At 42.1% G+C, this 27,586-nt stretch overlaps 1 protein-coding gene across 1 annotated transcript; it reads right to left on the reverse strand.

Moving 5' to 3' along the window:
* Window positions 1-74: 74 nt before the first annotated feature.
* RETSAT (retinol saturase) lies at window positions 75-27,381 on the reverse strand. Its single transcript, XM_075858678.1, has 11 exons — window positions 27,170-27,381; window positions 24,346-24,528; window positions 24,013-24,254; window positions 22,393-22,594; window positions 19,725-19,922; window positions 19,481-19,603; window positions 14,007-14,145; window positions 6,341-6,450; window positions 4,097-4,263; window positions 2,396-2,555; window positions 75-1,679 (listed from the first exon to the last, which is right to left on the reverse strand). Exons 1-11 carry the CDS (start codon window positions 27,324-27,326, stop codon window positions 1,534-1,536), a joined length of 1,827 nt encoding a protein of 608 aa, XP_075714793.1. The 5' UTR covers window positions 27,327-27,381; the 3' UTR covers window positions 75-1,533.
* Window positions 27,382-27,586: the final 205 nt, after the last annotated feature.

The following is a 27,586-nucleotide window of genomic DNA, read 5'->3' on the forward strand; positions in this document are numbered from 1 at the left end:
ATATATATATATATATATATATATATATATATATATATATATCTCTATAGGGAAGAACACACAATGTACACATGTTTATGCCATAATTTTTATTTATATCAGTAAATTATTGTAAGTCAGTAGGACATTTCCCATTGGGGATCAGACAGCTCTCATAAGCTGTATTTCTTTACATGTTTCTAATGACCACATATAGTCATTACTTACCAGTTAGAGCAAAATACACCCAGTGCACTTTTTGGGTTAATATTAACAGAAATGTCACAACAGCCTAACGACCCAAAAGGTATATGTCCCATATGAGGAGACCAGTATTATAAATGATACAATATAGTTGTGGGGCCATGGATTTTGCATTGGAGGCAGCCAGGATCCATAAAAGTCAGTGAAAACATTGAGATGTGATATGACATTTCCATTTATTTCTATGGGGAGAAAAAAATAATTTGTAGGCAAATAAAATGTTCTGCATAACAGTAAGGCACTTCTGAATATATTGAATTTACATAGGCCTGGGGTAGACCGTGATTATAGCCTAGAGAAACATGTCCTTCACACGACCCACAATTTATGTCCCACGTCTGCTCTCCTGTCACGTCTGTTTTAGTAAATACTTATATTCCCCATAACAATTCTGGAGGATCTTTCCCGAGTTCTTAATTCTGCATTGTGCTATTCCTCTGTTATTCCTCCTGCAAATGTATAAATAAATTGACAACTGGACGTTACCATTCCCCTTCTGAATAGTGTGTACTTACAAACTCTCACACTTTAAGCACGGATTGGGCAGTGTCAGACTGTGTAGGGACACACCCTATTGACAAGGGGAATGGCAACGCCCAGGAGGAATAAACAGAGGAACGGCACAAGGCAGAGTTGCACTCTTGTAGTACTTAATGCAAAAATCTTGCAATGCCCAGGTTCCTATTCTCTTAAACTGGAGTGCAACTGTTCGGAGATGCACCAAAGCGGCAGCTTTAGAACGACCCAATATCACCGTCAAATTGATCAAGTTTTCGGACTCAAAAGTTGTCATCTAACACAGGCTGAATCGGGTCTTTAAAGGATGATCCCAAACAGAGTTATTTGTGTAATTTACACCGTCACAATATGTCTTATCATTAACCTGTTAAATGCTGATGGCTGCAATCAATATTTCAATATTTGTTCAGTCTGACAAACATGTCCAGTTATAAAAACAATACAAGAAGTGTCCAGTTAATAATGGCACTTCTTGTATCTATCTATCTATCTATCTATCTATCTAATCTATCTATCCTAGTTTACACCGTCCTTTAGATTCTGTATGGATAGTCCATAGAGAATCAGGGCAGCACAGCTGGTATGTGGAATACAGTAAAGACAATGCTTGAGAGTACCACAGCACAGGTAACACATGTCCCATAACATGACATTACAATGGACATGCCCAAGCCGTGCCTATCTTATTCTCAATTAGTCCAATTCACGGTTTGAAGTCCCTTTTAACGCTTTTCTTTCCTGCAAGTTGGTGGGGGGGGGGGGGGGCATCGATCACTCAGTCTTTTTAGCTTTGTCTTTCTGGATCTGTCGTCGCAGTCTCATGAGATCTATGAAGAGGGTACGATTTAAGATTTCAGAGGCACATACGACTGCTGCATTCAGAGCCCCAGCAAATCCACACACAAAGAGATCTTGACCTGAGAAGGGTGGAAATGAAACATATTTTAAATTAAAAGACGGGCCGCTTACCATCCACGAAACAGTTTTTTTTTTTTAACGTTAAGTAAAAGCTTTAATTCGCTTTTTCAGGAATTTAATTTCATTTAAAGGGAGTATACTGGGACTTGCCTGGTATTACAAAAACAAAATGACTATATCTTTATAGGGGATCAAATCTCCATTTTTCTTTTACAGATCTCCAAATTCTCCATTTCCCTTCTTAACCCCTTAGAAACCCCAAATATGCCTTTTCACAGTGGTCACTCAGGGGGCTTATTCCGATGAATTAGCCATTTTACGAATAAGCTCATCACGAGGACCAGGTGCTTGGCATTCTGATGACAGCCGGGCTCCTGCTTTAACCTCCGAGATCGGAGTTACCGCTGCATCTAAGTGGTTTACAGAGGGAGGAGCCCTCTGTCACCTAACACAGGCCCCCGGGCCTGCCATGGCTGTATGTTTTTGGCCATGTGATAGATCTTGGCCAATCAGCTAGGAGGGAAATATACATTACCATAGAGCCTCTTAAATCGGTGTTGGGCGGCCATTTAGTGGGAGGAATAGCATTCTTTACATTCTGGATCATGACAGCATACCTCAAGTTAGCCATACACTAGTGATTTTAGTCAATGAAATGAATTGCATTCTCATCTATTACGACAATCTAATCAATGTTATTTACACCTCATCTCACCTGTCAAGTAAAGTCCCTTGATGGGAGTTTGAGGTCTGATAGACATCACAGTTTCAGGGCTCATCCTGGCAATATCATGATCTGCTCCATAAAACGCTCCTCGGGAGGCACCAATGTAATGTTCATTTGTGACAGGGGATCCACTTGTATAGCAGTCAATCTGTGGAAGAGAATTATATGAGGGCATCAAGCAATGAGGGCATCAAGGAATTCATACCTTTCCCCTCAGATTTATACTAGGCAGCTGCGATGAAACAAATGCCCTAAGAGGTGAAAAAGTCAACCCAGAAAGGAGGTAAATACCCAACCCTAAGCCTTTCCGGCTGCCAGGCATTTGGTTGACTCACCACCATGAGTTTCAATGTTGCGCCCAAGAAGAAAACAACAACGTGGTGACATTCAGAACCAGTCACAAAAATGGTGAAGTTTGGGTTTATACTTTTAACGGGTAGATATGTAGTAAAGAAGGTTTTTAATTAATACAGCACCCTCCTTGGTAGTGTGGTGAAAGTAGGTGCATGTCTCCTCCATACCCACTGTCACAGGGCTAAATAATATCCAATACATCACAGAGGGCAAAACAGCACACAATGTAGTCACGTAATAACAAGATTGCTCGATTAGAACTCCGATGTTCTAGACATAAGGCGTCCTTTATTAAACTGTTAGGAACTATGTCTTGGGAACGCAGAATGTCTCGCTGTGACAATTGTGACTATGGAGTTCCAATAAAACAATGGGGCATATTTACTAAGCATCTGAGATTTAGACAGCTTAAACTTAGACCAGGCAGTCTGAAGATGTGCCCAATTTAACATAGAGGTGCACAAACTGTATGATAAATTTGGCTCGTCTTGCTAGACATTTTTCTCTTCCTTATACCAACTCTTGGCTGGATCATTTGGCGCATTTTAAGCTAAGCCCCCTTCCAGCTAAGCCACACACTTTTTTTCTAGACACCTTTTAAAAAAGTATCTAGCGATTTGCAAACATGTTTTAAATTAGTCTAATTTAAAATGGGCCAACACATTCTAGATGCAAACATGAGTAAACCTGCCCAAATCACTTTATTGCGTCACTACATTGTGTGATGTCCTACCTTCTTCGCTGTATTGGATATGTAGGAAAGAATATAAAGGGGATGTCAGGTAGCACGGCCAAAGATCGCTGTGATGCCATGCCTGCAGGCAATGAAAGTAAATGTGGTCGCTTTGCGAACCGCAAGTTTACGCCAGTCTCAAGAAATCCAGAGGGTTTGGATTCCTTGCGACTATAGTATCGCGGTCACATCAACCTGCAGTTCACAAAGCGACCACATTTACTTTCATTACCTGAGAAGCAGTCAGCGCGACACAGCGATCTTTGGTCGTGCGACCTGTACTGCAGCCAAAGCCGCCATGTAGCCGTAGAAAAAGAAATAAATTTGTAGGACCCTCTCCTCCACTAGGAGCCTCATTAGCCAGCACAAAGAGCGTCTCTTGCTCTGGAGGACCCGACATGTCCATGCATTACAATGACAGACCCTTGACCTCATTGGGCACTGCGTCATGCTTAATTTACCCTGTGGTGGTTCCCATCTTGTTGCTATTTTATTGGAGTGTCTCTTATTATCCAGATTTTTGGAGCCCCAATTCCTTCTCTGTCATTTACTCCAAACCTAATAGCCCCGGCTCTTTCTTTCCTCTCTGTTATTTCACTCACCCGGTCTTTAATTTGAGGTAAGAGCTGAATCAAGGTGTCCAACATGGCCTCAGCGAATGCATTCTTCACACTATCATAGTCTTGTCCTCGTTTCTGCACCTTCTTATCCTTCCACTCCTCAAACCACTCATAGGGGGTGAAACACAGAGCAGTCAGAGTGGATTTTCCTGCAGGAGGATTTCAATAGCTTTATAAATCCAAGTTACAGGTTTTGTCAATCTGGCTGAGAGCCTAGCAATGATCAGTTCTTCATGTCAATGTCATATTTTTTATGATACATCAATGGAACATAGCAATTACACAGAGAAGAGCGGCGATATATGGCGCTGATCTCTTCATGCAGAAGGTATCGCTTCTGTATGAAGTTACTGCTTCATTACCGACATCTGGCCGCTAACAGGATCTTTAAATGTAACGGAGTACAGCTAATTCATATATTTGGATGAATGACTGACATTAAACTCCCATTTATTCTTTAAAAAGAGGTTCTGCAGTAACGGAGGTGTGTAATATAAGATAATATGATACACATCAATGAAAATTTGACATTGACGTGTCTGTAAATAATGTCAGAGCCCGACGATAAAACAGATGAGTAGCGCTACATAGACTGCTTATCTCTTCCTGTAGAAACAGTCGGTCTAAGATCTCTTTTGTAGGAATTTACTTCTGTGCCATCCACCGATTGACGGACATTGATTGTGCTCCCTCTCTCTTTATAATAAACAGCTGCTGCAGAAGCTCTTTTTATAGATTTGCATCCCACTTGCTGCAAAACAATATAATACACACCTCAGATGCTAACATAAAATATTCTGTGCAATCTTTTACTCCTGGTCTTGTGAGATTCCAGATCATTTTAGACATCAAGGCTGGACTTAACTACTTTTCTGGACTATTGGATCCCAGATTAAAAAGGAGTTTTACTGTATAATGTAGATTACCACCTAGAACAGAAAACTTACTTTCTCTTTCTAGGAAAGATGGATGTCTACCATTATGGTCAACATTACAGATCCCAAACGGTTCTCACCCAACTTTCTTAGGGTCAGTTCACACAGTTTTTTTTAGGCAGATTTTGGACGCGGAAACTGCGTCGGAAAAAACGGCCGATATCACCCCCACAACCATAGATTTTAATGGGAGGCAGACGCGTTTTCTCCCCGGGCGGCTTTTGGCCACTTGCGGCAAAAAAAAAAAAAGTGTCATATTCTTTCTTGCTGTGGTTTCTATCTCTGACCTCCCACTGAAATTAATCAGAATAAAAACCTGGGCACTTGTTTGAGATTTTTTCACTGCATTTTTTTGCCCGTAATCCTTGCATTAGCTTCAATGGCCGTGGGCGAAAAACGGTGCAAAAAAACCCCCGTAAAAACGCAGAGTTCAAAATCGGTCTCAAAATTCCTGAAAGAATTCAGAGGCGGATTTTCTCTGCCTGCAAAAAAACTCTGTGTGAACAGGGCCTTAGACTCCTGAATGGCAAACCTTCCTATCTATGGATCATCTGCTGTAGCCCGGTTGCAAGAATATACACATTTGTCATTGAAGGGATTTGAGCTTTTCATTGTATTTGTTTTATGAAAAAAGCAATATATTAAAAAAGATGAGCCTACTCTAAATTTAAAATACAATTGGCCCCCTAATTTACTACCCCAGGACTGGCTACCAAGACTGCACCACACGGTTGCACCACTTCTACATGCCAATGCTCTAAAGGCCCGTTTACACCGGCCGATAAGAGGCCAATGTAGCGAGCACCGATCAACGAGACATCGTTGATCGGTGCTCGTTTGCTCCTGCAACACAGACCTATGGATGGGGACGAGCGGCCATTACTCCAACGGCTCGTCCCCATACATTATTATCATGTCGGCAGCGCGTCTCCCGGTTTACACCGGGAGAAGTTTTTTACACTTTTTTTTGTACCGTTATAAGCGGAAACTCAAATATAAATTATTAGCATTTAAAGTAATAAAAAAATGGGTATTCTTATAACTATTAGGGCATATGGAAGTCACAGAGTGGGGTCCTAGCCTCGGAAACCCCCTCTGAGTCATGTGTTACAGAGAGGATCTGACCGAAGTGTCTTACTATTTTGCTATTGTCCTGGATTTACCGGTCACGGTGTGGCGCGGTTCATTTTCAGATGTTTTCAGAGTATTCATACAATGAAATAATAAAGATAACTCAGCGAGCATACTCCAGAGAGATGGGAAGATTATAGCATGTTCTGCAGGAACCTACCTGGACAGCGTTCCTCGTGGGTTGGATCCTTAGCAGAAGGGGAGGAGATATATAACATCGGAATGTGTTGTGGAGCATCAGTGGGGGAAGCAGTATAAAAGTTTTTCTCCCTGTAAGGGAAATTCATATATTACAAAAATCAGTCAGACATAAATAAGGTGACAATGCTGGGCAGTGTGAACGCTGGTTAACATTGATGGGATTAGTACTTAAAAATAATCTATTTGTTCATGGAGAGCCCCGCCTTAGCTTTATTTGCTAGTGGGCTGAACATGACTGGCAATCCATACAACTGGGGCTCCCACCTGTAGTCACTTAGTGCTTATGCCCATAACTGTACCACTTGGAAGTGGTCTGAAACCATAATACTAATAATGTTATCCTATGGATGTTTTCGTACCTCCATTTGTTGGTATATGTTTGTATGGAGGTATTTTGTCTAAACTCTGTGTGCCGCCATATGAAAAAAACTATATATGTGCCACTGGAGACACTGGCACTAGTGTAGAAATGTGATGAAGAGCAAATAAGATCTGATTACAAATAAGTTATATTTTAAATGACATACAAAAAATTATTAAAAACCATATAACACACCTAATCCTGATACACAGAAATTACATATATTAACCCCTTCCCGTCGCAGCCCTTTTAATTTTTCATTTTTTCCTCCCCACCCTCCAAAAGTCATAACTTTTTTATTTTTCCGTCGATATAGCCCTATGAGGGCTTGATTTTTTTCAGGACGAGTTGAGAGATTTCATGGCACCATTTAATGTAATAGGGAAAAAAAATCTTTGTGGGGTGGAAAATGAAAAAACAAAACAGCGATATTTTCATTGTTTTTGCGCTTTGTATTTACGGCGTTCCCCGTGCAATTAAAACTACATATTAACTTTATTCTGCGCGTCAATACAATTAGGGCAATACGAAATTTGTATAGGTTCTTCTATATTTTACTACTTTTCCCAGGAAAAAAAAATAACTGTAAAAAGTAAAATGTCTTTTTTGTGTCGCCAAATTCTGAGAGCCATAACTTTTTCTTATTTTTTTGTTGGAGTGGTATGAGGGCTTATTTTTTGCGGGGCGAGCTGTAGTTTTTAATGCTACCATTTTGGGGTACAGGCAAGTTTTCAATCACTATTTATTAAATTTTTGTGGGAGATGAGGTGACAAAAAAAAACAAAATAGCAATTCTGGCGGTTTACTTTTTTTTTTTATGCCGTTCACATGTACCGTATTTCTCGGACTATAAGACGCACCCAGGTTTTAGACAACAAAAAAAATAGGAAGAAAAAATAATCATATTTTACTACTTTTCCAAAGAAAAAAATTGGTTAAAAAAACCCCCATTTTTGTTTGCTTTCACAACATTCTGAGAGTCGTAACTTTTATATATTTTCAGCATTTAAGCAATGCGAGGGCTTATTTTTTGCAGGACGAGCTGTAGATTTTATTAGCACCATTTTTTGGTACATACGATTTTTTTATCACTTTTTATTTCATTCTCTTTAGCGCTATGTTGATCAAAAAACAAAGTTTCTGGGGTTTTCCTTTTTGTTCTTTTTACGCCGTTCACCGTGCGAGTCAAATAATGTTATATTGTAATCGTTTCGAACTTTACCGATACCAATTTTGTTTTATTTTTACATTGTGCTTGGGGGAAAAAGTTGTTTTTTTTAAACTTTTAATATTGTTTTACACTTCCTGAAAATGTATCTAACTTTTTATTTCTTAATTTAAAATTTTTGACACATTTTATTAGTTCCCCTAGGAGACTTGAACCAGCGATCATTAGATCGCTGGTACAATACACTTCGTAAGTACTATTCAGTTCTTATGGGAGTTACGGAAACAGCGTAGCTCAGCAAGTTACGCTGTTTCCGTAACTCGACCATGTTCGCTCTTTTCTTAGCTACAGCGTTCTGGATACAGCGTAGCTTGCGGTGCTGCGCTTTTTCCGTAATTCCCATTCACTTCTATGAGAGTTACGGAAACATCGTAACTCAGCGAGCACTTGGCTGTTTCCGTAACTCCCGACCACCTAAGGCCTCATGCACATGACCGTAGTGGTGTGCACGTCCGTGATTTTCAGCTCGGATGGTCACGGAGTGTCACCCGCGGGCCGACAGCAAATCGCGGGCCATGCACATGGCCGCGTGCATTCATTTCTATGAGCCTGGACCGCAAAAGATAGAACAGGGTTTAGAGAGCCCCGTTCTAGAGATAGGTGCTCGTCAAAAGAAGTGCAGGACACTTCTTGGGACGATTTTGGAGGCGTTTTTCATTGACTCCATTGAAAAACGGCTCCAAAAACATCCGTAAAAAACGCAACGAAAAACGCGAGTTGCTACAAAAACGTCTGAAAATCAGGAGCCGTTTCCGCCTGAAAACAGCTCTGTATTTTCAGACGTTTCTGGTCACTGCGTGTGAACATACACTTAGGGTATGTGCACACACACTAATTACGTCCGTAATTGACGGACGTATTTCGGCCGCAAGTACCGGACCGAACACAGTGCAGGGAGCCGGGCTCCTAGCATTATACTTATGTACGATGCTAGGAGTCCCTGCCTCGCTGCAGGACAACTGTCCCGTACTGTAATCATGTTTTCAGTGCGGGACAGTAGTTCCACGGAGAGGCAGGGACTCCTAGCATCGTACATAAGTATGATGCTAGGAGCCCGGCTCCCTGCACTGTGTTCGGTCCTGTACTTGCGGCCGAAATACGTCCGTCAATTACGGACGTAATTAGTGTGTGTGCACATACCCTTACAGTGAAGTGTCGGCTGTATCATACAGCTGATACTCGCGTTGTATGGAGCGGGCCCAGCCAGTGCGTCCACTTCATACTTCCCCTACCTGGCTATGATGCAAGTATAGATCATACGTTGGGAAGGAGTTTTAATAATCAATTGGTGCTTGGGAAGTAAAAAAAGAATAGCATTTACCTAAAGAAATGGTAAAACAACAATTACAATAGAGATAAGACATTTGGCTAACATGGCCGACCTAAACAATTGTAAGCACAAAAAGAAAGAAAATAAGTTACTGCCCCCTTTTGTCAAGTTATTAAACTTTTATTCAGGCGTTTTTTTCTGCCAATATAGCCACCATTACAGTTAGTATTGAGAACACATACCAGCTTTCCCAGGATCCTGAACAGCAATTTTTCCTAGTTATACAGCAATAATCTTCTGCTTGAGTAACCACTCAGAAATCCGGGCATGTAGGAGCTGTAATGGTGGCTCTATGGGTTGCCACCCAAATTTCTCAGAAACAGATATAATTGAGAAATGGCTAAATAATTACTCTAAAGTAATTTAAAAAAAACAGTGCTCTTTAATATTCTCTTTAACCCCTTAAGGACCGAGCCATTTTTAATTTTTTCATTTTTCACTCCCCGCTTTCCAAGAGCCATAACTTTATTTTTCCGTCAATGGAGCGGTGTGAGATTTTATTGTTTGCGGGAGGAGGAGTTGTAGTTTCTAATGGCACCATTTAAAGTAGCATATAATGTACTGAGAAACTGAAAAAAACATTTTTTGCGGGTTGAAATTGGAAAAAAAAACTGCGATTCTTACATCGTTTGGTTTTCGTTTTTACGGCTTACACCGTGCGGTAAAAACGACAACTTAACTTTATTCTGCAGCTCAATAAGATTATGGTGATACAAAATCTATATAGTTTTTTATATTTTATTACTTTAAAAAAAAACAAAAAACCTTTGTGTCAATAAAAATTGTTTTGTTTCACCACATTCTGAGAGCCATAACTTTATTTTTCCGTGGATTCAGCGGTGTGAGGGATTATTTTATTAAGCTGTAGTTTTTATTGGTACGTACAACTTTTTGCTCACTTTTTATTGAAAACATTTTGCAGGCTAAGGTGACAATTCGTAGCGTTTTACTGCGTTCACGGTGCAAAGTTAAATAATGGTATAATGTAATAGTTCAGACTTTTACGGATGCAGCAATACCAATTTTGTTGAGGTCTTACATTACTTTAGAGGAAAAATGGGAAAGGTTTTTTTTTTTTTAACTTTTAATTTTTATTTTATTTTCACTACTAATAACTTTATTAAACTTTTTTATTTTACACCATTTACTAGTCACCCTAGGGGACTTGAACCAGCAATCTTTAGATCACTGGTACAATATACTGCAATACTAATGTATTGCAGTATATAGTCATTTTCACAGGTTTCTGTTAAGCCGTGCCAGAGACACGGCTTAACAGAGGCAGACAAAAGGCAGACCTGGGGGCCTTCAGTAGGCCCCCGGGCTGCCATGACAACCACAGGTGTCTGTCGGAGGGGGCCGCCCCCTCTTTTCAACGACTCAGATGCTGCGGTCACGATTGACCGCAGCATTTGAGGGGCTAAACGGCCAGAAACAGCATGATCGCTGTTCCCGGCCGTTAGTCTGGGCTGTCTGCTGTAAAACACAGTATGGGGGGCGCTCAGCCCGTGATCGGCCTCCATACTTCCCTAGGAGGGTATGTTCACACGCTTAACAAAAAACGTCTGAAAATGCGGAGCTGATGTCAGAGAAAACAGCCTCTGATTTTCAGGCGTTTTCGAAACTGAAATTTGGAGCTTCTTTTCAGACGTTTTTTGAGGCGTTTATCACAGTGTTCAATGGAAAATCAGCTCCAAAAAACGCCTTTTTACACTCTGTTTTTTTACAGCGACGTGTAAAATAAAGGCTCGTGGGAACAGAACATCGTAATTCCCATTGAAAGCAATGGGCAGATGTTTGTAGGCGTATTAGGGGCGTTTTTTCACACGTAATTCGAGGCATAAAACGCCTGAATTACGTCCGTAAATAGGGCGTGTGAACATACCCTGACACTTATCACGTACATGTATGTGATAATGCATCAAGGGGTTAAGTAAAACGATATGCTTTACTAGGTTGCAGATTCTTTAACCCCTTCCCTCTGCTTGCATTCTGGGCCTTAATGACCAAGGAATTTTTTTCGTTTTTCCATCGTCACATTCAAAGAACTATAACTTTTTTATTTTCACGTGGACATGGCTGTATGAGGACTTGTTTTTTGCGGGATGAGTTGTATTTTTCAATGGCACCATTTTGGGGTATGTAGAATTTTATTAACTTTTTTTCGGGGAGTGATATAAAAAAAACAAAAAAAAACTTTAGCCATTGTTCTATGCATTTTACATTTATGGCATTTACTGTGCGGCGTAAATAACATGCTACCTTTATTCTGTGGGTCAGTACGTTTACAGCGATACCAAATATGTATAGGATTTTTATGTTTTACTACTTGAGGAATAAAAACACTTTTGAACTAAAATCATTTTATTTTGCATCTCCGCTTTACAAGAGCCATAACTTTTTTATTTTTCCGTCTACGTCGCCATATGAGGGCTTGTTTTTGCGGGACTTCATTGCTACTATTTTGGGGTACATGGGACTTATTGATTAACCTTTTATTATTATCTTTTTTGGGGGGAATGGAAAAAAATAGCAATTTTGCCGTTGTTTTTTGTGTTTTTGTTTTTTTACGGGGTTCACCTTGCGGTTTAATAATATGGTAACTTTATTTTTTGGGTCATTACGATTGTGGGGATACCATATATGTGTGGATTTTATTTTTACTGAATACAATAATTTTTTTTTAATGTGCACCTTTATTATTTTTTATTTCACATTAATTTTTTTTTTCATTTTCACTAGGAGACTTCACTATGCAATCTTTAGATCGCAGATATAATGCTTTGATACACTTCGTATGCCAAAGCATTATTGCCGGTCAGTATAAAACTGACAGGCATCTATTGGGACGTGCCCCTTGTTAGGCCCCCGGCTGCCATGGCACCACATCGGATGCCCGCAATTGCATTTGCAGGCCGCCGATGGGTGACAGAGGGAGCTCCCTCCCTCTGTAAACAACTCAAATGCAGCGGTCGCTAGTGCCCACGGCATTTGAGGGGTTAAATGGCCACTGTCAAAGTAAACTTCGATCGCTACCGTTGGAGCAGGAACCCGGCTGTCATCAGACAGCCGAGCCCCGGCTCCAGCCTGCAAGGGCGACCCATGCAGGACGTTGATTAGGCCGCCGTGAAAAGGTGGCGGACTAGAATAAAGCCCATTAATGACCGCCGATACGCCTTTTCACGGCGGGTTAAACCCTTAAGGACACGGCCAACCCTTGTTTTTTCATTTTCATTTTTTTCCTCGCTGCCTTCAAAAAAAAAAAAAAACATAACTTTTTTATTTTTTCATCGACATAGCCCTATGAAAAAATGTTTTTTGTGGGACAAGATGTAGTTTTTCATGGCACCATTTATTGTACCGCATAATGTACCGGCAAACTGTAAAAAAAAGTTATTTGGGGGGGGAAAACTGGCAAAAAACAGCGATTGTTAAAAAAAATAATTTTTGGGGGGGGGGGGGGTTTGTTTTTACGGCGCGTTGTCAGGTGGTAAAAACTACATGTTCACCTTATTCTATGGGTTGATACGATTATGGCGATAATAAATGCATATTTTTTTAGGTTTTACTAAAACTATATTTAAAAAATGAATAAAAATAAAATATTGTTCTGTGTCACCATATTCTGAGAGCCATAACTTTTTTATTTTCCTGGCGATGTGAGGGCTTTTATTTTTTGCGGGGCGAGCTGTAGTTTTTACGGATACCATTTTGTGATCTTTTTGATCTATTTATTTTTATTTTTTTTGGAGAGATATGGTGACCAAAAAACAGCAATTTGGGAGTTTTATTTATATTTTTTTTAGAGCGTTCACCGAGCGGCTTAAATAATGCTAAATTAGGATAGTTCTGACTTTTACAGATGCGGCAATACCAGTTATGGCAACTTCTATTTTTTTTAACATTGCTTTAGGGAAAAAAATAAATATTAATTTATATATATATATATATATATATTTTTTTTTTTATTATTATTTTTTTGGGGAACATTAAAAAAAACAAAAACAAAAAAAATAAAAAATTTAAACGGTCTTTTACTTTTTTATTAGACCCCCTAGGGGACTTGCACCAGCAATCGAACGCTTGCATTATGTACTGCATACTATTGGATCGCTTGCATGATATACTGCAATACTAATGTATTGCAGTATGTGTCGCTTCACTGACAAAGCAGTACAAAGATGGCAGATGTGGGGGCCCCCAGGGCGCCATGACGACCATCAGGGTTGGGGGGGCGATGGCTCATCGGAAAGGACCGCCCCCTGATTTTAACAATTTAAATGCTGCAATCACGATTGACAGCGCCATTTAAGGGGTTAAACTAGCGTAATCAAAGTGGTCTTTGATTCCGCCCGTGGCAGTGAGATGTCAGCTGTATTACACAGCCGTCACTCGCTAAGTATGGAGCAAGCTCAGCCCGTGAGCCCGCTCCATACTTCCCCTTAACTGCTTCAACGTACATGAACGTTGTATGTCGTTAAGAGATTAATATCCTGGGAAAGCACCAGTTTATTCTACCCCAGACCATACTTACCAACATTTGTAGGTTTGTAAATAGGATATTTTAATCCACAACCGATTCCACCCAGGAATGCCCCAAAACTGTTATGAAAATGTTTATATACCCCACCCTTTTTGAGAGACTGTTGACAAGTATACCCCAGAGTTGCCCATGGTGTATAGAGGCAAGTATAGCTGCTACGTACAGTTTCTGCAGATCTGTATCTGGCATGTAAATGAAGTTGGAGGCAGGAAGATTGAGTTCTTCTTTTGTGCCTTTAAGGCCAACAAAGAGACTGAAGCCCCCGTTTCCATGCCGCATCATGCCCAGCTGAGACTGGATTTCTAAGGAGGAAAATACAGGGTTAATAATAAATACTATTTGCAAATGTGGAAGTGAGCTTTAAAGCGAGAGAAAGGGAACATATTGCATATGGCACATGATCCATAGTCATATTGTCTGTTTTGTATTAAACACCGTCACTCGTCAGAAGTTTATGAAAGGTGCTCTTTAAAGAGGCTCTGTCACCACATTATAAGTGGCCTATCTTGTACATGTGATCGGCGCTGTAATGTAGATTACACCAGTGTTTTTTTATTTAGAAAAACTATCATTTTTTATGGAGTTATGACCTATATTAGCTTTATGCTAATGAGTTTCTCAATGGACAACTGGGCGTGTTTTACTATATGACCAAGTGGGCGTTGTACAGAGGAGTGTATGACGCTGACCAATCAGTGACCAATCAGCGTCATACACTTCTCTCCATTCATTTACACTGCAGATAGCGATATAGCTATATCGTTATGTGCAGTCACATAAACACACTATAACGCTGCTCATGTGTCATGACAATGAATATACATTACCTCCAGCCAGGACGTGATGTGTATTCATTCTCCTGACCACTTCTGTAGCGTCTGTGTGATTTACAGCACAGCACAGCGAGATCTCGCTGTGAATGACAGCTTACAGCGCAATCTCGTGAGACTACGCCTGCTATGCTGTAACTCACAGAGATGCTACAGAAGTGGTCAGGAGAATGAATACACATCACGTCCTGGATGGAGGTAATGTATATTCATTGTCATGACACATGAGTAGCGTTATAGTGTGTTTATGTGGCTGCACATGGTGATATAGCTATATCGCTATCTGCAGTGTAAATGAATAGAGAGAAGTGCATGACGCTGATTGGTCAGCGTCATACACTCCTCTGTACAATGCCCACTTGGTCATATAGTAAAACACGCCCAGTTGTCCATTGAGAAAGTCATTAGCATAAAGCTAATATAGGTCATAACTCCGTCAAAAATGATCCTTTTTTCTAAATAAAAAACACTGCTGTAATCTACATTACAGCGCCAATCACATTATGTACAATATAGGGTACTTATAATGTGGTGACAGAGACTCTTTAAATGTAACCAGTGTCAGAAGCCTGTAGGCACAGATTGTCTGGCACCTCAGACAATCTCAGTCCATCGTGTAGGCTTATATATGACTGTCCGCTCTAAAAAAAAAAAAAAAAAAAAAAAAAAAAAAGTATAACAACGTGGTGCGCGTCCCACTACTGTCATTCATCACGCTCTGCCGCCTTCCCTCCTTGGTTGTCGTCCTCTAATTCCCCCAGCACGAGGACTGCATAAATAACATATAAATACACATAATGTACATATGAATACACACCGTTCTGTATATTCATAGGTAAATGTTCCTTTCAGCAGGCGCACTTCCCTAAGGCCATCTGTAGGCACAGGCCATCTTTGCACATAGGTAAATCCATCCTGAATGTAACCCTACATTGACAATATTCTATAATAATACAATACAACATTTTAAGGAATACGAAATAAAGTCAGTGGTTAATATGAAGCATATAGAGAGAACTGCTACCGTCATTCACACGTATGTATATAAATGTCTACAGAGAGTCTCAGCACTGGAGAAATACGAGATAACGTAGCAATCATAAAAGCATGGAGTCAGCCTGTTCCCGGCCTGATATGGCTGCTCCCAGATAACAATAGATAACATTCATCTGCACAGTTCATAGTGATAAGAGGATGTTTAGATTTCAGCGGTTTATACTTGCACTGCCAATGACATTTTCTCATAGCTATATTCCCTTAAAGGGAATGTGTCGCAAATTAAACTTTTTTTATTTTAAGTTACTTATTTCTATTATATTTTTTACGTTTTTTGCTCTATTTTTTCTTCTTCCACATGCTGGAAAGCATTAAAAATTAAATAATCCTTTTGGTCAGAAGTGTGGCGTATCACCTCCAAATTCACGGACTTCCCGCTCCCGTGCACACCGGCCTTCTTCTTGCTCCATCTGTGCGAGGTTCCGCTGTTCTCATATCGTCGCTCTGTGGTCCGCCATCTGGTGAATGCTACCAGGGCCTGCATGCCAGCGCTGTGGAGACAATCTTGTGCGCCGTCGCGCAGCTTGTGGTTTGATAAGATACAGGAGATCATGAGGATGGAGGATCTCACGGCATCCATGAGAGGTACTCACGCCAAGTTCATCAAGACTTGGTATCATTGGGTCCGGTTTCAATCCTCACTGGAGTTCTGGAGCATCGTAGACTCTTGATTTGTCCTTACTGCATGACATATAACAACGGAACTCGTCCCTTTCTTTCCCTCCTCTGTCGCTCCTCTTTTCTTTTTCTGACCTCTTCTTAGGATATGTTTTCCTGTGGGCCTTAGTGCATGTCTGCAGGTTCAGGATGCATGGGGTGAGTCCCAATTATTGTTTAAGCATAACTCTGTCTGTACACTTACCATTCAGGGTGTACACATACACTGGCCTGCGTGCCGACGTACTATACGGTTGCATATTCTTTAGGCATTAACGTGTTATGTTTGTAAAAATTGATAAATAAAAAAAATGTATAAAAAAAATAATTAAATAATTTGAAATGTTTTCCTATGTTGGCCACCAGAGGGAGCACTTCCCAGAAATAGGGCTGATTCAGACGAACGTGTCGTTTTTGCACACGCAAAAACCGCTGCGTTTTGCGTGCGCAAAAGGCACTTGACAGCTCCGTGTGCCCTGTTCATATGGATGCGTGGCTGCGTGCTTTTCGCGCAGCCGCCATCATTATGACACTCCGTTTGGATGTTTGTAAACAGAAAAGCATGTGGTGCTTTTCTGTTTACATTCATTCTTTTACTGTTATTGCGCGAATAACGCTTGTCCCACGAAAGTGCTTCCGTGGGGCATGCGTGATTTTCACGCACCCATTGACTTCAATGGGTGCGTGATGCGCGAAAAACGCCGACACATAGAACATGTCGCGAGTTTTACGCAGCGCACTAATTCTGCGCAAAACTCGTGGACTGTCTGCACTGCCCCATAGACTTCTCTAGGTCCGCGCGAGCCGCGTGAAAACCACGCGGCCGGCACGGACGCAAAACACGTTAGTCTGAATCCGCCCTTACAGCAAGGAGAATAAGGCAAAGCAACCTGACTCACAGCTGCCGTAAATGTGGGAGGGAATCTCACCCCCCTCCCTCCTACAAGCCAGGAAAAGGTGTCTTGAAATTGCTAAGCAGTGTCCGGCTGCCTTTTTGGGTGTGATTGTTGAAATGCAGCTGGCAGAAGCTATAGGACACACCAAAAGGCTAAGGGTATGTTCACACGCTTACTAAACAAAGGGAAAACAGCTCCTGATTTTCAGCCATTTTTTAATCAAACTCGTGTTTTTGGTGGCGTTTTTTATGGCTGTTTTTGGAGCTGTTTTTCTATAGAGTCAATGAAAAACGGCTCCAAAAATGTCCCAAGAAGTGATATGCACTTCTTTTTGGCAGGCGTCTTTTTACGTGCCGTTTTTGGAAAATGGCCGCGTAAAAAAACGCCCCGTCGGAACAGAACACCGTATTTCCCATTAAAACCAATGGGCAGATGTTTGGAGACGTTCTGCTTCCGATTTTTCCAGCTGTTTTTCAGGACGTTTACGGCCCGAAAAACGGCTGAAAACACTACGTGTGAACATACCCTTAGAATGATGAAAGTTAAGTGAATGACTTTTCAGTTGACAGGTTCACACGGCATGTATGACACGTTTTTTTTGCGCATTTTACATGCCTCTCCTGCTAAATGTCTTTATCCCTCCATCCTGTTGACAGTCTCCTCTAGCATCACCGCTCAATACTGCTGACAGTCTCCTCCAGCGTCACCATACAATCCTGCTGACAGTCTCCTCCAGCATCACTGTCAGCAGGATTGTATGGTGACGCTTGAGGAGACTCTCAGCAAGATTGGGTGGTGATGATGGAGGATACGGTCAGCAAGATTGTATGGCGACGCTGGAGGAGACTCTCAGCAAGATTGGGTGGGGATGCATCACCATACAATCTTGCTGACAGTCTCCTCCAGCGTCCCCATACAATCCTGCTGACAGTCTCCTCCGCAGTAGAGGAGATGGTCACACCACTCTGTGATAGGGATAACTATCTGCTGCTGACAGTCTCCTCCCCGACCTCCTGCTGACGGATACCTCACTTCCTCACCCGATCACAGTCCGCACACCGTCCAAACTGACAATACATCTAGCGAAGGGGGGGGGCCCGCCGGGGGGGGGGGGGTCACGAGAGCGGGGGTCTGTGAGAGAGAGGGACAGACAGAGACAAACACCTTGCCTGCAGTGCAGCCGGTCTTCATAATGGCGCCTGCTATCTCCCTACAAAGCAGCTTCTCTGCTGTGTGACTGACCTGCGTCTGCGCAGTACAGAGCCAGAGAGCAAAAGCAATGAACAGCTCCCGTTCATTGTGTCCTATACGTTGTGCTGCCGTATTCCATCTCTGTATGTGTTGTTAACAGACACATACACAAATGAAATCAAACATGGCAGCCCCCAGTACAGTAAGAAAGTGTCAATAAAAAAAAACTTTGTGTGTGAAAAATTAAATAAAATCAATTTTATTGAATAAAAACACATAAATTAACGTAAAAATAAATAAATCATGACACTGTCCCTTTAACACGGGTCGATGATTGCGCGAACGAGTGCACTTTCATATGCTCATTCCCTATTGGCCCGGGTAACCATGTCCAGCAATCAGCCAACAAACGCAACAGGAAACTTTTATGCGGCATAAATATCGTCAGTTGTCGGCAGCACATCATCCCGTGTAAACAGGGATGTGCTGCCAACAATAAACTGTATGTGCCCGAACAATCGCACTAATGATCATTCAGGCACATATAGTACCGGTGATTGCTCCACGTAAATGGAACTAAAAAGAACGGCGATTGACTTGCAATATCACTGATATGCGGTCGTTACGGGCAGAAAATCTGCCTGTGCCAGAGGGCGATTACAGATCTTATGCAGGTATGTACACTAGTGTCTAGATAGATCTGAGGTAGTGGCCATATAAACGTAAGGAGCTGATGGTTGTCGGAGAAAAACCCAAGGTACAACACCCGTCTGCAATACCAGACACAGCCCGTGGGCAAGAGTGGCGCTGTTTTTTTTTTTTGTTTTTTTTTTTATAGAAATATATAAAATAATTCTTCTACATGTGTTCTTAAAGACGCCAAGATGTCACCATGTTCTGGCCAGTGAGGTCCCAGTAGAAAGAGCATGAAAAGCTTTGCTGTAGGTAGCAATACTATGCTCAGGACCTATGCAACTTCTAGGATTAAATGATCAGATTCCCCTTACCTGGCATTGACCTAATCTCAGGAGGTAGAAGCTTCTCATAGGTGTTAAAGATCCCAGCATCTGTTATCACAATAGGAGCAAAAATATTGACGGGGTCCATCCCCTTCCCTCTGACAACAACACCTACAGAAATTCACAAAAAATGAATTCAATTACAGAATATTGAGCTTTCCATGTTCAGAAAAAGATGGAAACTAATAAACCCAGTACATGATATTCTTAAGTCTCCTTGGCCTGTACTTACCACAAGCTCTTTTATCGCTGTTCACCAATATCTGCTCTACAGTTGCTCTTGATAGAAGAGCTCCGCCAGCCTTTACTATTGTGGGCACGAGGTGGTATGTGATTTCACTGGCACCACCCGTTGGATACCAGGCTCCCCGCAGGAAATGATCAATCAGAATGGCATGTAGAGAAAAGCTGGCCTTGTCTGGGAACACACCTGAGGAGACAGAAGACTCGCCGTTCCTTAAGATTGCCATACACCTTCTATAGTTGTCAGCCAAATGCTTGTTCACCCGACAGCTATTTATCCCGACTTCCCCATACACATGCACGCGGTGTTCAGCCGAGCGTGCATGCGTTCTCCATGGGGAGAGGGGAATAAGACTCCTCTGGCGGCGGGTTCTCTCTCTGACAACAGAAGGATCGGGTATGTTAAAATTTGAACATGCCCGATCCCTTTTTTCCCTTGACATCTATGAATGAATGTCTGCAGAACATCTAATGCACATTAGATGGTTAGCTGGTCTCGCCCAAAATCGGTGAGTTCGGTCAGACTTAGGGTATGTGCACACACACTAATTACGTCCGTAATTGACGGACGTATTTCGGCCGCAAGTCCCGGACCGAACACACTGCAGGGAGCCGGGCTCCTAGCATCATACTTATGTACGATGCTAGGAGTCCCTGCCTCGCTGCGGGACAACTGTCCCGTACTGTAATCATGTTTTCAGTACGGGACAGTAGTTCCACAGAGAGGCAGGGACTCCTAGCATCGTACATAAGTATGATGCTAGGAGCCCGGCTCCCTGCACTGAGTTCGGTCCGGTACTTGCGGCCGAAATACGTCCGTCAATTACGGACGTAATTAGTGTGTGTGCACATACCCTTACTCAAATGTGTATGGCCACCTTAATTAATTGGGGCAAGAGTAGCAATGACTCATGTTAGGGGTTAAACAGATTCTTAAAATGAAAAACATCTTGTAGTGAGAACCCCAAATAAGAATCTTATGAATCGGAGATAATTGAGTCTGACAGTTTAAAATCAACACCCAATCTCATGTCAAATCAGATCAGAAGGCTCCACTTGCCACTGAACACACCTCAACGAGCATTTCCACCTAAAAAAATAAATCTGTAAACCAAATTTTTTGGAGTCGTCCTTCTCTGTCAGATAGTAAAGGGGTTTTATGTAACGGAATCTTACAGAGGATCGGTCTTATTAGATGCTGTACTTAAAAAGTGACCATCTTTTAACGGGGGACATTCAAAGACGCTGATCAGTGCGTCGCTCTCGGTTCATTGGTTGAAAGGGTTTATGTTGTCAACTTTCGGACACTTCTGCATGAAGAGAGACGTACGGATTAGTATACAGCGTGCCTTTGAACGCCTCCCTGAACAGGAGGTATTCAAGTGGGTGGGGTGCTGTAGCACCCACAGGCTCAGTGTGTTCTTGCATAAAGAACTGTCCTGTGACTACACGTAGAGTTTTTGTAGCCCTACTGATTGATTTTAAAGGGGTTGTCGAAGGAAAGGAAAACATGGCTGCTTTCTTCGAGAAACAGTGCCACCTCTGTCCACAGGTTGTGTGTGGTATTGCAATGTTGTACAGCCCCATTTACTTTAATGGAGCTGCAATACCAGACACAACTCATGGACAGGTGTGGCACTGTTTCTGGAAGAAAGCAGCCATGTTTTTTTTTTATCCTGGACAGTCTAGTGACAGCTGCAGTCCACAAGATTAAATACAGCTCAATGTATTGGTTCGAATTTAAAGAGACTCTGTCACCACATTATAAGTGGCCTATCTTGTACATGTGATCGGCGCTGTAATGTAGATTACAGCAGTGTTTTTTATTTAGAAAAACGATCATTTTTGACGGAGTTATGACCTATATTGGCTTTATGCTAATGAGTTTCTCAATGGACAAATGGGCGTGTTTTACTATATGACCGAGTGGGGGTTGTTCAGAGGAGTGTATGACGCTGACCAATCAGTGACCAATCAGCGTCATACACTTCTCTCCATTCATTTACACTGCAGATAGCGGTTCTTAGATAGATGAATGGCAATTCTGGCAACTGTAATGTGACCATATCATATGTCACCAAGCTTTCACAGATTCAGGAACCCAAACATAGAATTTCTTCCGCTTCTGATTGGCTATAGCCGACTCTTGTCGACCATAACATGGTATGGACTATGAAGAATTCAGTTCACATAATCACGCAGCAGGTATCTCTAGGACTCGGAAATTCCTGCTCGCGAAAAGAACTTGGAAAACTGACAAATATGATACACTCCGGACTCCCAATGCCACAGTGCTGACTGTGTGCTTAAGTTCTTGTTTAACCATACACACACCCTTACCGATATCAGCAAACCCTAACAATGCCATCATTCATATTTCCTATGAGCACAAACCCCATGCATGAAATTAGAAAAAAATAAAATAAAATTCTGCTTTTGGCCCCCAGAAATAGCACCACTGTTGAACATGGGCTGTTTGTGGTACTGCAGCTCAGCATTATTCACTTAAATGATACTGAGCTGTAATACCAAACACAGCCTGTGTACAAGAGTGGCACTGTTTCAAGGAACAACCAAATTTGCTGCTCAGATTAGGATTTAACTGTCACAATACCATAGTGATTCTGCTTTACAGCACTGGGGTTGTGTATACTTACCATATGTCCCAAATATGTAGCTTAGTACAGTTTGTAGTTCTTTGTTCTGGGTGAATTCACTGACAACCTCAGTCACACTGCGTGAAGCATAGCGGAAAAATGGGGACAACCAGTACACCAGACCAGTGCGACACAAGAAGCGGGAAATCGGCAAAGGAAGCATCTTCAGGATGCCCATGTCTGTAGTCCGGCCAGCTACTTTCTGGAAGGCGAAAATGCTATTAGTTTTATCTGACACTGAAATCCACTCACATCTTTTTATACCAAATAAACCACCACATATTCCGTATGTGAGCACAAAATGATACCCTGTCCATATGCGCTATTAGGGCTCCCTACCGGCTGCGGCTTCCACCGGCAAAATCAGCTGATCGCCCTCGGCGGACGCATTGTGAAAGATCTTAAAAGGGTTGTCTCAATCATATAGCAACAGGAACTTCTTTAAATTGAATGTGCACCCTTAAACACACTTTTTATTCATTTAATCTAAAAAGGCTAAACATTCTGTGCAGATTAATTTCATAATACATCTTTACGGCTTTTCTTTGAAACCGAGATCCAAATCTGCTACATAGATTTTAAAGATAACGTTCTGGCTGCCTGTAGCCGCCACTAGAGGGAGCAAAGGAGCCTACAGTGGGCAGACATACCACATGTGCAACCTGTGCCGTTGCACAGGGGTCCAGTAGGTGAGGGGGCTCATTGCCACCCTAAAAGCAGATGGCAGCTAGCTACAGTCTATTAGATTGCATGTAAGTGACTGAGCTAATGAATTTTATTTCTCACAAGTAGTGTCAAATTAATAGAGAGACAAAGGAGGGTTCTTTATGGAGAACAAAAATCCCATACTCTGTCCTACAACAGGGGATCCTGCTGTCTGTGACCACCCCTGGGAGATTACTAAATACGGTTACACATTGGACTCAATAATAAACTATTGTGCTTCGGCCCCATCTAGAACTGCTGGAAAAAACGGCTTTCTCTCTGGCGGACCTGGCACTGACAGCCTATTGTTTTCAATGCTCCAGGGATAACACCCACCATCAGCTCACGGTTGGGTGACCTGCCACATGGGAACGGACTGTATGATTTGTGCTATGTATGCGATATACACAGTGCAGGAACTGTATACAATGTTCAATAAAATATTAAAGTGAGATAGCTCTTTGTAGCTTAACTATAGCAATTAATAATATACTGTAAAATACTTAAAGGGTAACTAAACTTTCAAAAAACCTTTGACATGTCATAGTGACATGTCAGAAGTTTTGATTGGTGGGGTGCCAAACACTGAGACCCCACTAATCGCCAAAGCGAAGCTGCAGAAGCGCGTGGGTGAGTGCTGCATCGCCTCGTTTCTAATCGCTTTTCTCGAAAAGCTGAGCAAATGGTGTATGGCCTCAATGGAAAGTGTATGAGTCTGAACACCGATCGTTCGGCTTTCTGAGGAAAGACGATCATAAACGAAGCAGCACAACACTCACCTGAGCTCTTCTCCTGCTTTGTTTCAGCGATCGGTGGGGGTCTCGGCGCTCAGACCCCCCCTGATCAAAACTTTTGACATGTCAAAAGTTTTTTGAAAGTTTAGTTACCCTTTACAGACTCGATTTCTCTACTAACCTTAACCAGCTTCATAAAATTTTCAATACCCTTCTCCTCTCCCGGAAACGCCTTTTTCAATTCATCAGTATAGGCTTTTGTCCCAGACAGCATGTTATACCGACGGCCATTTTTGGGATCCCCCAGCACCACCACATCAAATGGATTATCCATTAAGGACCACTGCAGCTGTCCATCTGTCAACTGATCCACCAAAATCCGAAATGGAGACTGCTCATTCAGCTGACCAATGTAGTGAATTCCTGAGAGTAAAATATAATGGTTATGCTATATATTACCCGTTATCCTGCTCCATGTGCCCATTACATTCAGCTATACCATCATCATACTCACCCACATCAAACTCATAGCCCTTCTCATTGAACGTGTGGCAGCAGCCACCTAGTTTTCCCAGTTTTTCTAGGACCAGTACCCGTTTCCCAGCCCTGGCGAGGAGTGCAGCTACTCCCTGTCCTCCAATTCCACTACCAATGACTATGGCGTCCAGCTTCTCCGGGACTTTCTCAGGAGAGAAAACTGTAAAGAGCAAAGACAGTAACATGGAAATGAGAATGTTACACACCATCAAAATGCTGGCTTCACCGCCGGAATTGTTAGGAGAGATATTTCCTCGTGACCACCATGTTGTTAGTTGTGCAGACACAAGGACAGCCAGGCATCTGCAAACACCATAGATCCCAGACTCCTGGAAGACTAAAGCTAGCCAGATACATCAGATAAAGGTTGGCCACCATATCCATAACTCCACATAGACATACTGATGTGTCCCCTTTTGGCTGTATTATTGTCTGAGGTTCTCAAAAGGTAAAAGCCATATTGGATATGTATAAAAGAAACATTCAGATGGCAGGACTACCCTTCTATACGTTTCAATGTGACCTAATAGGGCAAATAACAAGGTGTCATCAAAAGAAGACAATCCCTCGAAGGCCCCATTCACATCATGTTATTGTCTTAGGTTTATCATGTATGTCGGGAAAGCTCCTGACTTACATGATAAAAAAATAGGGCTGCATTATACATACATACACACCACGTGCTATATGTTTTTAACATGGGAGCCTATGGGTTACAGATGCCACTGTATGGCATCAGTCACAGGTATACATTAAACATTTACCCCAGGGAGCATCCAACATCACTGTCCATATATGGGCAATGATGTCAGGGACTTCTCAAGAACTGGAATCCCCTTCCAGAGAGCTACCGACATGGCCGGGCACTCCAGCTTTGCAAAGTTCCTGATGTCACTGTCCATATATGAACAGGGATGTCAGGAGAAGTGCCGGAGTTCACGGGAAGAGAGCACAGGGACTCTGGTGCTAGGGAAGCATCTGCAGTGACTGTCCATATAGACAGTGACTGCAGGAGTTTTTCTAGGGCAATCCCTGGTCGGCGTATCCCACGAAGACTTTGACGGAAGGCCAAAATGTGATGTGAATGGGGCCTAAGATGGTCATGGATGTAAATATTTTTCCCCTCTGAACCTTCACGAATACTTGTCTTTATTACCATGGTTGTTATTAAAAGACGTGCTACAATATGTTGCTAAGATTTATAAAATGTTTCCACCATTCCTTCCATTTCCTCACCAGTGTTGTCTGTACAGATTGTGTTAGTGATGGCTAATCATGATTATTTTGGTGGTAGAGATCGCCGTTATCCATTATTAGGGCAGATTTACTACCAAAATGCGCCAGAATTCTGGTTCGTGGCCACTTTTATTAAGGCCGAATTCACACGAGCATGTGCGTTTTGCACGTGCAAAAGGTCCATAACAGCTCCGTGTGTCAGAGGCATATGATGCGTGGCTGCGTGATTTTCGCGCAGCCGCAATTATTATGACACTCTGTTACGTGGTGCTTTTCTGTTTTCATTCATAGTTTTTACTGCTGTTGCGCGAATCACGCGGAAGTGCTTCCGTGTGCTGCGCGTGATTTTCACGCACCCATTGACTTCAAGACTTTTCTGTAGTTCAGATGGCAAGAATAGCGCCGCATTCTGCTCTATTTTTCCTGTCCTTAGCAACGCTCAATCGGCAAGAAAGCAGAACGGTGTGTGAACATGGCCTAACTAGAATAGCGACCATATTGATTATTGCCGAGCTTTCCCAGATGCAACTAAGAAAAAAAGGCAATTAGAATTTTCAACAAGGCAGACTATACGTCTATTTTTTGGTGTTTCTATACGTCTATTTACTGTTGACTTTAACTTCCAGACCGCATTATTAACCCAGAATTCCTTCGAAGACACATTTGTAACAAGTCCTTTACCTTCATCCAACTTCCCAACCAGGTAAGGGTATGTTCACACGGCCAAATTTCAGACGTATACGAGGCGTATTATGCCTCGTTTTACGTCTGAAAATATGGCTACAATACGTCGGCAAACATCTGCCCATTCATTTGAATGGGTTTGCCGACGTACTGTGCAGACAACCTGTTATTTACGCGTCGTCGTTTGACAGCTGTCAAACGACGACTCGTAAAAATACAGCCAAGTCAAAAGAAGTGCAGGACACTTCTTTCAGACGTTTTTGGAGCTGTTTTCTCATAGACTCCAATGAAAACAGCTCCAAAAACGAGTTGGTAAAAAAATGAGTTGGTAAAAAAACGTCTGAAAAGCAGGGTCTGTTTTCCCTTGAAAACAGCTCTGGATTTTCAGACGTTTTGGTTGACTACGTGTGAACATACCCTAACATATAAATGCTGCATCCATTACTACATTATCAGTGAGACCTGTCGCCCCCTTGTGTGAGACACAGGTAATACAAGCATAGCCCATAATGCACTGGCATAAGGGAAATGCCGTCAAATGACCGTGTGACCCTTATACAGTGAATAATAGAGCATAGGTGCAGCTCACAGGAAGGTTGCCGGCTGAATTTATTTACCTTCAATCTATCATAGTTAGAGGCAGAGTTTGCAATATCAGCATTAGACATGACACCTACAATTTACACATGTAGCAGAGTTGAGTTTGTCATGTGGCACGATTTGTTATCTGTGGTTCTACATAGGAGTGTGCCCTACTTTAACTCTAAGTTATGACGATGCACAACCAATGCAGCCTCAAAGTATCAAACAATTCAGCTCTGCTACATCTGATTATTGACCCTGCATTGCAATCATTAGTGGCACAGGTTGCATTGCATTACCATTCTTAATCACTTTCCTCTTCATTGCCTTATCAAACACGACAGGTCCAGGGGGTCTTCTGGTGTCCACAGCAAATGGATTAGGACCACGATTTCCCAGCCATGACTTCAGGATGATGAAGATGAGGATGACCCCGGCTATTACATAGAGCCACATGTCTGCGGGCGCAGCTGAAGCTATGAGAGGCTGCCTGTCAGTGTGCTCCTCTTGTACATACAAAGAATGGGGCTGGACCTGATCTTGTAGCTCCACCTATTCCACAGTCCTCACTGAGTCAACCACTGCGAATACACAGGGGAGTCAAAAAACTACAGTGCCTACTGGGGCAAGGGCATCAGTAAGTGCCAACTGTGCTTCAGACAGTGTTATAAAAACCATTACAAGATACGACTTGTAATAACAAGGTGGCATCCTGA

The sequence above is a fragment of the Rhinoderma darwinii genome, chromosome 3 (assembly GCF_050947455.1).
Source record: "Rhinoderma darwinii isolate aRhiDar2 chromosome 3, aRhiDar2.hap1, whole genome shotgun sequence".
In the NCBI taxonomy this organism is placed as follows: domain Eukaryota; kingdom Metazoa; phylum Chordata; class Amphibia; order Anura; family Rhinodermatidae; genus Rhinoderma; species Rhinoderma darwinii.